This window comes from Oculina patagonica, chromosome 14, assembly GCF_052425735.1.
Source record: "Oculina patagonica isolate OP01 chromosome 14, crgOcupat, whole genome shotgun sequence".
In the NCBI taxonomy this organism is placed as follows: Eukaryota; Metazoa; Cnidaria; class Anthozoa; order Scleractinia; family Oculinidae; genus Oculina; species Oculina patagonica.
The window spans coordinates 18,394,655-18,408,185 of record NC_135771.1 but is presented as its reverse complement, the minus strand read 5'-3'; the positions used below and the strand labels follow the sequence as shown (position 1 = coordinate 18,408,185).

General features: G+C 39.5%; 2 protein-coding genes across 2 annotated transcripts in view; both read left to right on the top strand.

The window, feature by feature from the left end:
• Nucleotides 1-5,903, top strand: part of LOC144638731 (importin-13-like) — a 32,690-nt gene extending 26,787 nt beyond the window's left edge. Inside the window, exons 24-31 of the mRNA XM_078497971.1 lie at nucleotides 190-286; nucleotides 876-928; nucleotides 1,031-1,097; nucleotides 2,222-2,280; nucleotides 2,673-2,762; nucleotides 3,715-3,816; nucleotides 4,102-4,181; nucleotides 4,550-5,903. Of these exons, the coding sequence (XP_078354097.1) occupies nucleotides 190-286; nucleotides 876-928; nucleotides 1,031-1,097; nucleotides 2,222-2,280; nucleotides 2,673-2,762; nucleotides 3,715-3,816; nucleotides 4,102-4,181; nucleotides 4,550-4,640 (639 nt within the window). The 3' untranslated portion in view covers nucleotides 4,641-5,903. The remainder of the gene's footprint in view (nucleotides 1-189; nucleotides 287-875; nucleotides 929-1,030; nucleotides 1,098-2,221; nucleotides 2,281-2,672; nucleotides 2,763-3,714; nucleotides 3,817-4,101; nucleotides 4,182-4,549) is intronic.
• A 3,992-nt stretch (nucleotides 5,904-9,895) lies between these two features.
• LOC144637581 (adenosine receptor A2a-like) lies at nucleotides 9,896-11,067 on the top strand. The gene is made up of 2 exons (XM_078496645.1): nucleotides 9,896-10,134; nucleotides 10,347-11,067. The coding sequence occupies exons 1-2, from the start codon at nucleotides 9,896-9,898 to the stop codon at nucleotides 11,020-11,022; spliced, it is 915 nt and encodes a 304-aa protein (XP_078352771.1). The 3' UTR covers nucleotides 11,023-11,067.
• Nucleotides 11,068-13,531: the final 2,464 nt, after the last annotated feature.

Genomic DNA, 13,531 nt, shown 5'->3' with positions numbered 1-13,531 from the left:
ATTGTCGAGAAAACCTGACAGAAAGCTGGGGGGAGGGGAGGGTAACGTGTAGATAGACTTGCAACCAATCCAGGGAGAGTAGCAATATCATGTTACTTAAAATGGAGATTACGGTAGGCATCAGTGAGTCTTCTGGCTGTTCTTATATTCGACTGGAACAGATTTTAACTTGTTTTGCATTGTTTGTAGTTGATAGGAATGTATGGAATGGTGGATGAACATTACCACACAGTACTGTTAGTATTTCAAAGAATCACCACATCGACATTGCAGCTCCTACAAAATAGTAAGTATACTCTGCAAACTGAAGAACGCGTTCTTTTAGTAGCTCGAACATCACGCCTAAATAATGCCTATTTAGTTGACTGTGCATACGATGTTCTTTGCTGATGTTTCAATGAAAATGGTTTGAAAAAAAACTTGGAGTGATGCATTCAAAAAGTGCAACATTAACAAACGTTTGCTTCACACAGCGATTAAAAGCTATAAAACGTCTGTTTGACATTCAAATGAAAGCTATTGAGCTGTACTTTCATGTGGTGCTGTTTATTATGCTGTGCAAGGTGGTTATAACTTTTAAGTTTGTGGATGAAATCACAGTGTGGGACCATTCAAATGAAAGCTATTGAGCAGTACTTTCATGTTGAACTGTTTATTATGCTGTACAAGATGGCTGAATTTTTTAATTCAGTCTGCGGATAAAAGCTTAGTGTGTGACCATTCAATAAAAGCTATTGAGCAATACTTCCATGTGGTACTGTTTATAGTGCTGTCCAAGTTTGTTTTAGCGACAGTTTCTAGTGAACTGGTTTTGTTTTTAATATTTTCTTGTCTATTACTGATATTAATACATATTTTATCTTCTTGTCCAACAGACTTGCGCGAGTTTCCAGACATTCTTCAGTCATTTATGCAGTTTGTCAGCAGGGTAAGTGTACAGGGCATAAAATAACACGACTATAGACTGTTACATACGTACAACATCGTAATTCAAGGAGACCATGTATTAACAGCAGTACTTGTTTTTTAGGGCCTAAAAAGTAACCCTAAACTGGTATTTCATGGAGAAAGTCATCATGTCAGCATATTTCAATGCGGTAAGAATTCAGCAGAGCACATTTCTAAATAGGCTCGATTTCCGCCGCTCTCTCGAACCCGGTCTTTGTTCCTCCCCTAGTCTAATTTCTAAACAATTCTTTATTTTTTGCGTTTTTAAACTCCACATTCAAACTTATTCATTGAACTAATACATGTTTTCCCGCGTATTCCACCCCTTACACGTTTTAACTTCCATTTTAGGTACACTGTAAGGCTTTTAGCGACTTTTTACTTTTTACTTTTTACTAGGGCCTCTATTGATAACAGTTTTTATTGTAAAAGCTGATGGAGTAACCCTATTTAAATAAAGGCTTTCTTCTTCCTGTCATTCGTTACACGTTTTCCCGCGCTTGTCATTCGATTACACGTTTTCCCGCGCTTGTCATCCATTACACGTTTTCCCGCGCTTTTCTTCCATTACACGTTTTCCCGCGCTTGTCATCGGTTACATTCGATCATTCTTAAGCGGCCTGGCTAAACTAGGAAACATTGTTGCTTATCATGTTTCTTAGGTGGATTAATTAGCGGGAAGCAAAAATGTTTTGCTGCGCAGGTGGCTAAACTAGGAAACAATGTTCCGGGAACAAACTGTCACGTATGCGCATAAACTAGTCAACATTGCTTCCATGGTGGCTAAACTGGACAACATATGTTTCGGAAGCAAAATTTGTGTCCGGGAAGCAAAAATGTTCTTAACTTGAGGCAAAAACATTTTTTGTTTCCGTGAAGCAAAATTTGTTTCCGCAACATGTTTCCCGCGTGGCTAAACTGGGAAACATTTGCGTCCGCGACAATGTTTCCTAGTTTAGCCAGAACTTTAGGTTCCCGCGCCTGGCACTGGTTGCATAGTTTGGGCTCGAGTTCTAAATGGTTTATCGTGCTATTTACAGACGTATTTAAAAATTAACTCCACTGTTGTGTGAACATGCGAAAAAATATTTTTTTCTGTCTAGACTCAAAATGTATTGTTACTTCTGCTTTTTCGATTTGGTGTGGGTGAAGGGTGGGGTTGGGGATCATGACGATTCATGGACTCTGGCGAGTTGTATGACTGAAATTAAGTTGATTTATGGATCGATTGTCTTACTGACTGACTGATTTAATGATTGACTTACGTTGACAGGTCTCGCAGTTCTTGACGTACAGGAGAGTCACACTGTGAGAGCTGCCTGCACTTTCTTTGTAAGTAACATTGTATCTGAAAACTGATTTATTTTTTCAATAAGCTTCCCCTATCCCAACCCTCCCATCTCAAAAGGCCGTGAAAAGAATTATACCTCAAGACTTACAATAAACGGAGCTTTTACGGTTAGACCAACAAACGAACAAACAAACAAACAAACTTTAAAACAAAAGAGCAAACAAGCAACTTTTCTGTACACAATCCCTGTAAAAATAGATTTGCTTTTGTTTATTGACCTTTTTTTACCCTAAAAAATGTGCTTTTGTGCAGTAATTCCTCTTGGAATAACACGAACTTGCAGCAAAGTAGAATACTAGATCTTTTTTGATGAAATATTTACTAAAATATGCCAAAAACTGTAAGAATAACAAAAAGTAACTTTATGTTTTAGTCCACGTTCATAACTGCTTGTGAAAGTCAAGAAACAGCGAAGAACACGTTGTCAGAATATGGCTCATACCTTGTCAGTCAAGTTATCAAGGTAAGTGGATTCCAAAATTGTTTAAAAATTGTTGTTTCAGCTTTGGAAAGTGATATGGTAGCACTTAAAGCGTTGTGTTGCCGAAAATGGCCTAGACATTATCAAAGATAATTCGAGGCCTCCCGAAGATCACCAGAACTGAAACAACCCGAAGTTCCGAGGATTCCCTGAAGATATCAAAATATCAGCCAAAGTGTTTGCTTCGGTATTGAGTTGGCTGAGATTCCATAATTTCTTATTGTTTCAGAGAAAAACGGACGCGTGCAACCTACTCTAACCAATAAGAGTACGATAAATTTTTGTTGGCCAATCAGGTTCAAGCACCAAATCAATAACGGCCTGACCTATTCTTGGCAAGACTGTAAACATTTTGTAGATTTGTTGTATAAAATAACACGGAAAATTTACGGGCCAATTAGATGAAAAATCAGTGCGAAATCCCGCACGTGTGTGACAGTTCGTATAAATCGCATTTTTGCCACTTGAAGCCGATGGATGTGTGGAAATGTCGTCCTACATCCTCCAGCTGACTTTTCGCAACTAGATGGATTATGTTTTTTTGGAAAAGTCGCGGCAATTTCTCAAGTTTTCCGAAATTTGCCTTGCGTTGCGTTACAGTTTACGTCATTTTCTCGGTCTATACTCTCATCGACCATAAATTTTGACCAATGAGCGCACGAGAATTTTCTCAGTTACTGTATAAATGGTAGTTCCCAAAAGTGACTATTCTCTTATTTCTCCTCATAAGTAGTAGATGTTGTCTTGATCTACCAGCAAATCATCAAAAATAACCTCAAAGGAAATGTCTGGCAATTTGTAGGGAAAACTAGTGTTTCATGCTTCTGACTGAAAGGAATGCTTTAGCTTTTAATATGATGGAACGGGCTTGTAATTGGAATTAAGAATGAAATAGTTGCTTAATCAGTTATTTTGTTTCATGTTTTCCTTTCAGGGAATAGCCGGTGGAGTCCCTCGTCAATGTACTGATTACATGGCGGAAATTCTGTTCGCGCTGAACAGACACAACGTGACACTTTTGTCACGATGGATGCAGGTATGCTTGGAGAAACGTTATATCTATGAAAGTAAAGATGAAGATATTCTACTTACTTGCTATATTCACGATAAGTGGGTGGTGCGGAAGCTTAAAGAGGCTAGGACACGGTATTTTAGGAAATTCTATTTATTTTCGTTAATTGGCAGAGCAAAAGTCATTTATTGGAAAACTCACGGCCATATTATAAACAAGGATGATTTTCGAATCCCACCAAGGGAGGAGTAGCAAGTAGCTTTTTGGTGTAATAACATCTTCCACTCTCAAACGTGTTTCTGTTCGCAGGAAGTGATGCAAGTGGAGGGATTTCCATCAAGTCTTGTCACCTTGTCTCAAAAAGAACAATTCACCAGCGCTGTGCTGAGGTGAGAATGAAACTAAAATATAAAATGACTGATTGATACGTAGTTCAGTATTTTTACATCTCTGATCAAAGAAAATGCAGTTTAAATCTGCTTATGGACACTTTTAATAAGCGACTCCCCCCCCCCCCCCTTGGCGCAAAAAATTGAAATAAAGAGTCCAGATATTGACCATGTTAATGGCATAATGCTCCAAACAGAGCTCTCAGGGCTTAAAATCTTAACATACCTCGTAGAAAAGTTTGGCTGCACGCGCATGTTGCAACTCGCTTAAAAGAAAAAGTTGCGTCGCCGCTGTTCGCGGAAAACTGCTGTTGTAAGCGTTGCTTAGTAGATTGAATCATTGATAACACCATTATTTTGTTGTACAGGGAGAGGGCTCATCGTAGACGAGTCAAAGACTCTGTGAAAGAGTTTTCCTTGCTGTGCCGTGGGCTTTACGGAACTGCGTACGCAAGTTAGCCAGCGGGACACTACCTTTGTGAGCATGCGTGGGCTGGGAGAAATATTGATTAAAGAGAAGGTTGCATTCGGTCGCTTATGCTTAAGATGCGTGACAGGCAAAGAGCAGTGCTCCTTGCGTTAAGCAGTAGACGAGTGCGTTACCAAGTAATGAAATTGTATTTATTGAATATTGTCAGTGTCCTGGGCCTTGCCAGGGTCACGCCATGTTAATGTGCTAGGTCACACTAGTGTCACGCGATCTTAAAATTTTTCACGTAATTTGAAACGGGCAGGCCATATTAAAGAGGAGTGTCACGCCATATTAGTAAAGAGGTTAGGTCACGCTGGTTTTAGTGATTCTTGCCTGTTTTTTTATCAGGCATCCAAACTGAAAAAACATAATAATAAAAAAAAATAAACGAAATCCCAACTACTTAACAGGGGGATTTGCTATAAACGTAGTCGATATTTTATTACAAGTGAACTAAACATGATTCTGCCGGCCAACAGAAATCTTGAAATGGTTTATGGAATCCATTTTTTGTATTAAAAATTCAATCTTTTCTTACTTCATTCAAACCAAGACGACAGGTTGAATTTATTTAGCCTTTGTTTGTTTAATTAAAGATAATTATGATAGGAAAACCTCGGTATTTTATTCTGCCAAAAATTTAAGCTGTTTCGTTCGTTACCTGCAGACCATTGTCTGCCTTGACTGATAGCGGGTAGGGGACTGGGACGAGAAGCCGCTGGTCTCGCACCAATCTCTTCTCGTCTCTAAGCTCTTGCCCCATTGCTAATTGTTATGATTTCGTACCACAACCAGATACGGTATTCTTGACAGGGAATGAGACTGCGAGTATTCAATTGTCGGAAGCCCACAATTTTCAGCGTGCCTTTGTGTCCAACATATGCAATTAACTATTGACTACATTTTAAGGCGCTGAAAAAAGAACATTTTTCGATAGTAATTGTAAAAGATGTAAAATATATTCACTGCAAATGCTGTAAATGTATAGAGCCTGAGTTTTGTATTGTTTTTTTAAGTCGATTGTCGCTATCTACTTATGTTTGTGTAGTTGTTGTAGGTGTAGTATTGCAACCATAGTAACAAAATTGTAAATACTGTTTTTTTCTTTCATACAATTCTCTTAATTTGTAATGTCATACTTGATGAATACTGACCTCAAAATTAAGGGGGTATTATAGAAAAGTGGATTGTGTAGACGGTGAATTGCCAATTTTAATAATGACGCGTCTCAAATATGAAATTCATTGTTAGTGATTAAATAACCTTAAGATAAAATCGTTTTATATGATTTAACTTGATAACAAGTGACTTCTCGTTTTTCCTCTAATAATGATAATGATAATGATAATGCATTTATATAGCGCATTTTCCATATATATATATATGTTCAAATGCGCTTTACACATACTGTAATTTAAGATACGATTGTAAAGGCCAGACCACAACACCGGGAGCTTCGTGCCCTACTCTTTGCGAATAGTGTGTGGGTTCTTTAACGTCCCCTGTTAGAAGACTGAAGATACAGGAGACGGGACCTACGGTTTATCGTCCTTTTTCCGAGAAGACTAGAATGTCTAACTATTTGCAGATGTAGTTACAAAGGCAGCACATTCTCCTCAGTTATTTTAAGACCCCGAGTGTTGGTCCGGTCTGGGGTTCGAACCCACGACCTCCCGCACAGCAGTCCGACGCTCTACCAACTGAGCTAACCCCCCTTATCATGAAATTTCCGTGACTGGAGCAAAATTTCGTATAATTGTTTTATTTAGAATAAAAAGGTATTACAACCAGATATTGAAAAGAAAGTAGTTACAGGATGTTAGCGAAGTTTCCCAACTTATAGCCAACGTCCCCTGTTAGAAGACTGAGACAGGGGGGACCGTCTCCTTTTCCGGAGACTAGATGTCTACTTTTGCGTGTAGTTACAAAGGCAGCACATTCTTCTCGTTTTTTCCCGAGTGTTGGTCCGTCTGGGGTTCGACCCACGACCTCCCGCACACGTCCGACGCTCTACCCTGAGCTTCCCCCCTTATCAGATTTCCGTGACTGGAGCAAAATTTGTATAATTGTTTTATTAAGAATAAAAAGGTATTACAACCAGATATTGAAAAGAAAGTAGTTACAGGATGTTAGCGAAGTTTCCCAACTTATAGCCATTTTTTCAAATTTACAAAATTTAAATTTTGATGGCCATTCGGGCAAAATTTCGAACGAATTCCACCTAAACATACTTTTCTAAAACCTGATTATCATATAATCACCCCGATCGTTCGAGATTACACAGACGATCGCTAACGATTGGGGCGACCACGATCGCTTGGACCGTCCTTGTTCTATACTTGTAGCTTCTCTTTCCCTTCTTTTCCGTAAAACTGCAATCTCTGAGAAGATAGGATGCCACAATTTTTGCTCTTTCGGTGAAGGCTGTCATTGTGCTGGATCTAGGGCTAAAATGACTGTATTTCGTAAGTCCTCGCTCATACCAGGCGATCGGGACGATCATATGAGAACCAACGTTAAGCAATTATTGGATAGGCACGATGGGTCTTTTATATTAAAACATGTGCCTGGGACTGGCAGGTGAACCAAAATATATTTATAAAGATAATTCAACAAACATATGGCTGAGACAAAGGAAGTTTTAAGTTTTAAAGACTGTTTATTAACTTGTAACAGGTGCGACAACGCAGATGCGCACATGCTTGTAAAATATTACTGAGGAAAACACAACTGAACGGAGGGAGGGGGCGTCTCCAGCGATCGTGGGCTCATCACTGCCAGTGGCGTCACGTCATCTCATGTTCTGCGCTCTTGTTGTTCGGGCGTCTCATTGGAATTTTCGGTTGCTGCATTCCTGCAACTGAACTTAAACATTATATCGTTAGTATTAAATGTGAATGCGCATGTAATATTACAAATAAGCTTGATCTTCTGGGAAAATGAGTAGTACTTGATGGGAAAATGTTATTGCAGTTGGCCTAGGCAGGGTATCTTTGCCAAAAAAAACCCACGATATTACCGACAGAATACCGCATAATATAATACATTATTTCGCTGTTCATGGAGGAAAATGGGCACTAAAACTCTAGAAATAATAAAAAAAAATTAATCACCTTTTATTTATCCACGGTAGTATTCCATTTACAGATGTCGTAAAATTAAAAAAAAAATCAATTTTGCTGCGGAATTATAAACAAGATTAAATAAAAATCTTGTTCAGCATATTTACAATTAATTTGATCAAATTTGATGCAATTTTCTTAATGCAGACTTCGAGTTCAGTGGAAAATTTCTCATCGTTTTGATAACCGCAACAGTGCAGCTGGGACTCCTCGTACCTCAAGTCTCCGTTCCTTACTGCGCACGCTTGACGAAACGAGCGACTTTCAAAAGTTCCGTTGCAGGATCGAATCTGATTGGCTTGAAAAACAATAAAATTGCCGGAAGTAAAACACCAAAAAAATCGTTGGTCAGGCTTTTGAAGCTAGGCATGCGCAATTCAATTGGAAGTACGATTTTATCGGACTTCAAATCGGAACTTTCCAGAGTCGCTCGTTTCTCGATCGCTGGTCAAGAGGAACGAAGACCCTGGGTACGAGGATGTGAACGGTACCGTATTTTCTCGATTAAACGCCGCCCAAATAAACCCGGGTCTCCGATAGATGTAGTAAGCCGTCCAGCTTGATTTAGGTGAAATATGCTTTAGGTATGATGGGAGATTGGGTCGTGTCACATATAATGATTTAAAACCCTGGGATAATGGGCATTGTGGTCCAACAGACGGCGCTATCAATAAACGCCAGATCAGCGGAGCTTATTCCGGAAAAACCCGCAGGCGTCAGTCAGAAAGACGGTATTTCCTCACGATTGGTGAGCGCTTTTTGTTCGAAAGGGAGGGAGATTGCAGCATTGGGTCTGTGACATATCTTCGGGCCAATTTGGCCCGCAATAAAACAACCTTAACTTATCACCAAGAGATTTACAAATCGGCTTTGAGATTGCCAAATCTTGAACCTTTTTATTATTATTGGCCTGCCACGTGTTGAACTTTCAATATTTGGCCTTAATTTAAGACTTGGCAGGCCAAATCTTAACAATACTGGAAATTAAAATTTCACACTGAAAAATTCAAGAAGAAAAAAATTTAAGAGTTGGCGAATTTTAAATTGGCAACTCACAATCTACATTTGGCAGGCTGAATCTTGACAGTCCAACATTTGGCATGCCAAATACTGTAAATTCATATTTCACAAGGCAAAATCTTAAAAATTCAAGATTTCGCAAATTAGATAAGCACTTTACAATCTGTAACTCTCTGGCTGAGCCCACGAAACAATAATACCCCGGGTTGTTAACCCCAGTGCATAACACAGTTTTTCGTAAGAACAACTGCTTGCTTGCTTGCTTGCTTGAACGTTCTTCTCATTAATTCTCTCGTTTTGACATGTTTTAACGCCGACATGTACGAAAACCCGAAACAACGAAACAAAACAAGCCCGGCGAAATGAAACGAGCGGAACATACGAAACGATCGAAACGAAACAAGCAAAACCCATTATTGACAGCTAACCGTAAACAGGATAACGTTATTTATTTATTTATTTATTTATTTATTTATTTATTTATTTATTTATTTATTTTTTCATTCATTAATTACAATTTAATTGCCCAAAGTAATAGAAAAGCTAGATAAAATACTATACAATAAAAAAAAAGTGCCGCACGGATGGTCGGCAAAAGAGACTTAATCCCCAGCAAGGCAGACCACCTGAATGAAAAAAAACACACTAAAAGGTTACAAAATAAAAGCATCAACAATTCAGTTGATCATTTGTCGTTATTCAGGCTAACCGGAGTGCATGGTCCGGTTAGCCTGAATAGCACTCTGGTAAGCCTGAATAGCACTCCGGTTAGCCTGAATAGCACTCCGGTTAGCCTGAATAGCATGATTCCGGTTAGCCTATATATCGCTCAGGTTAGCGTGTTTACGGTTAGCTTTCAATAATAGTAATGGCTTTTGCTTGTTTCAGCGATTCGATTTCGTTCGCTCGTTTCGATGCTTTCGTTGTTTTGGGTTTCAGTACATTCCCTTAACGCCCAAACGTTTTAACGGCGTAAGAGGTTCCATATAGACTGCTACCCAGACGTTCTTAAGCCCAAATAGCAACTGCATTGGAGGTGTTTATATTCATTCACCAAAAACATCTGTCGTTAAAACTGCAGTTCCAGGTCTTGAAGAAAAATGGCGATAACAAACTTAACTAGAGCTGGAAAACAGGCTGAAACATTTGAAGACCTGTTATGCTCGGTCGATTGGGTTGGAGGAATACATGAACAGAATATATATCTTTCAGGGCTAAACATATTTCTATCCATAACTGCATTTCTTGGGAATGCCCTGATCCTAGTTGCCCTTCACAAGGAGTCTTCCCTTCATCCGCCGTCCAAAGTCTTGCTCCGCTGTCTGGCAACAACTGATCTGTGCGTTGGCCTTGTGTCTCAGCCTCTTGCAGTTGTTTATTTAATTTTTTTTTTTATCCCCGGAAAAAAAAATCCCCGCAATACTAATTAATTTCAACTTTTTGCCATCCTTCCTTCTTTTGCACTTGGTGTGTTATTTAAATATTCCTTCACTGTTTTAAGAGGTTATTTTATACATTTAAACACATTTGATGGTCATTTCTTATCCTAAGTTTGCTAAAATCCGTGGTCAAACATGATTGGAACATTTGTCGCTCTTCATCGGTCGCCAGTTTCATAGCTGGCTACATTTTGTCTTCAGTGTCTTTGTTGACACTGACTGCTATAAGCGTGGACAGACTTCTCGCCCTGTTGCTAAGGTTGAGGTACAGACACGTTGTAACATTGAAGCGAACATGTGTGCTTGTAGCTATCTTTTGGGTCGTGTCCATTCTGGCTGGGGCATCGTACTTTTTAAATTACCTCATAACCTTTTGGTTTGGTAATATAGTTATATCACTTAGTCTAATTACCTCAGTCTTTTCGTACACGAAAATTTTTAACATCCTTCGTCAACATCAAGGACAAGTACACCCTATATCATTCAGCCAAGACCAACCGAGCGACTCAATTCCACTGAACATACCGCGATACAGAAAGGCAGTGTCCACCGCACTGTGGGTGCAGTTGACATTAGTTCTTTGCTATCTGCCATATGGTATAGCAGGAGCTCTGTTCAGTAATAAAAGCAGTCCATCTCCATGGGATTTCGTCGCTTGGGAATGTGCCATTGCTATAGTTTACTTAAACTCGTCATTAAACCCATTTCTTTACTGCTGGAAAATCAGAGAAGTGAGGCAAGCAGTAAAAGAGACAGTCCGGCAAATACTTTGTTGTTCATGCAGTTAGGTGCATAGAATAATTCCTTACAAAATAAAGCAAAAAATATTATGATAGTCAAGAAGAATATTAACTCAAAATTTAGTTGATAGCTGAGTGTAGCACGGGTTAACACTTAAAAATGTAAATAATCATTATTAAAAGACCGGTGAGGCAATTAGTTAATTTTGAAACCGGGGGGGGGGGGGTACTTCCTATAATGGCCTATACGGGGAGGCTCCGCCCGAAAGGGGTACCTTTTTCAGGCTCCAGGTATATAAAAGGGTAGGGATTTCACAAGTTTAGGTATATGAAAGGGTAGGGAAATCTGCCATAATGTTATTTTAAAAGGCCTTTATATCATATATTTCGAGCAGACGCAACTTTTGGCTGTATCGTTTTAATTTATTAAGCGCTACATAAAAATAACAAGAAAACTTCCCGTTTTAGGTAAATGTGATGTCGTGTAGGTATATGAAAGGGGTGCCTTTTTGCAATAAAAGGTATACAAAAGGGGTACCTTTTTCTATCAAAATGGTATATAAAAGGGTAAGGGGTTGGATCTCCGGGCGGAGCCTCCCCGTAAAAAACTTTTTTGAGTACCCCCCCCCCCCCCCCCCCCGGTTTTGAAACTCATCATTCAAAGTTTTTAGAATAATTAACAATAAGACTACGAGCCCGAGTTTTCTATGAGCAAATAGAAAACAACAGGATAACCAATCAGATTCGCGGATATCCTAGAATTCCGTGCCCTGGCTTTCCGTGGGTGGGGCGCGGGGCTCCGGGGCCGCGGGGTCGGGCCACGGGGACGCGTGCGCGCCATGCCCCTCCTGCGGGGGGCTTCGGCTTCGGGGCCCGGCTGCGGGGGCTCGGAATTAAAACACGGCTGAGGTTCTACTAATAAAAGATAGCGTCGGCGACAACAACAGCACAACACAACACAGCATTTTTGACTGTTGTATACGGAACTCAACGTTATAGAATATCTGCGTTTAATTGACCATCTGCCCCAGGTTTAACGCAAGTCTCTTTACCGATTCATGGGGAAGCTTCTAACATATATTGCTGCACAAATTGAACCACTGTCTGACTGTTGATCAATGTTTAAGTTATAAATTTAGTAAATTGGAAATGCCAATAATAAACTTCTGTCGTAACCAAGTCCTTCGAAGTCAGTCCGCCGATTCTTTCTCAGCGTCTTCGTTGCTTTTATGGTACACGAACTGTCCACCGCGGGTCAAACGTCTCAGGCAGCTTTTCTTACCATTTCGGCGTTTTTTTGTTCAAATTGAAGTGTTAGTATGAGCAAGGATAGATAAAAATAGTTGCTGAGTGTAAGCATAATCCCATTTCCTCAGGTAAACGAGTGTTTTTACTTTTTAAATGTTCCGCATCCAAACCAAAGTGACAAATGACAAATGACGCCGACAAGTCCACATATTGCTTTTTTCAAACACGTAGAACTTTTTTAGTAAAGTTCCAAAAAACTTAGTAAACCCTTAGGATACCGGTTATGTATCGAACTTTGAACAGTGAAAATTAAAACCTTATCTTTGCAGTACTTTTCTTATTTTTTGCATATTTCTGTCGTTTGACCGCGGCCGAACACGAACTGACTTTGTCTCCCAAAGCAAAGCGTGGCAGTCACGGAGCAAGGATGGCACAGTGGAGAGAGCGCTCGCCTCCCACCAGTGTAGCCTAGGCTCGAATCACCCGGCGTCATATGTGGGTCGAGTATGTTGTTGGTTCTCGTCTTTCTCTAAGGGTTTTTCTCCGGGTTCTCTGGTTTTTCTCACTTTACAAAAAAAACGACACTTTGAAATTCCAATTCGGCCCCACAAGCTCCTAGCTTTAAATATGGACACAAGCTTTGACTCTGAAGGCGAGGGATGGTTATGCGGAGAGGGATATAATTACAAGATATTACTTGAAATAAGATACTTCTTTGTTTTTTTTTTTAATTATGATACAAACAATAAAACAGTAAGAGAACAAGCAAAGAGAATACAATATAAGCTTCAAAGGGGAAAGCTTGCAGTTTTTACAGTTGTCTTATATTAAGCCATTATTATCATCTTATTACTTGTTTTCTGCGTCGGTTGGGTGGATTCATTTACAACTTTTACATTTCCTTTTTACAACTAAATTTCACTTTTACCATTCATCGTCCACTTTAAACGAATCTACTCTTAAAAAAGCAAACCATCAGCAGCTAAACATGTACAATTTTAAAAAGAAAATGCTCACTTAAATAAAGAATCAACTGCGTTTACTACTACCGCGTGTTCAACTGTAACATAGTTTAAAATCCCAACTGGCAGAAAAAAGACCAGTTGGCTATTTACAAAGAGTGATCGAAGATTTGAACTCGGTACCACCGAAAACAAATCGGTCTGGCAGGGTGGAAGGGACCTCCGGGTAACAACAGCGCCCTAACCACTCATCTACTCATCCATGCTGCCTCCAAGGCAAGGAAACTGAAAAACCCTTGGTCAAGATTGACATTTATATCTACACTGTTTTCAAACTTAAGCAAACG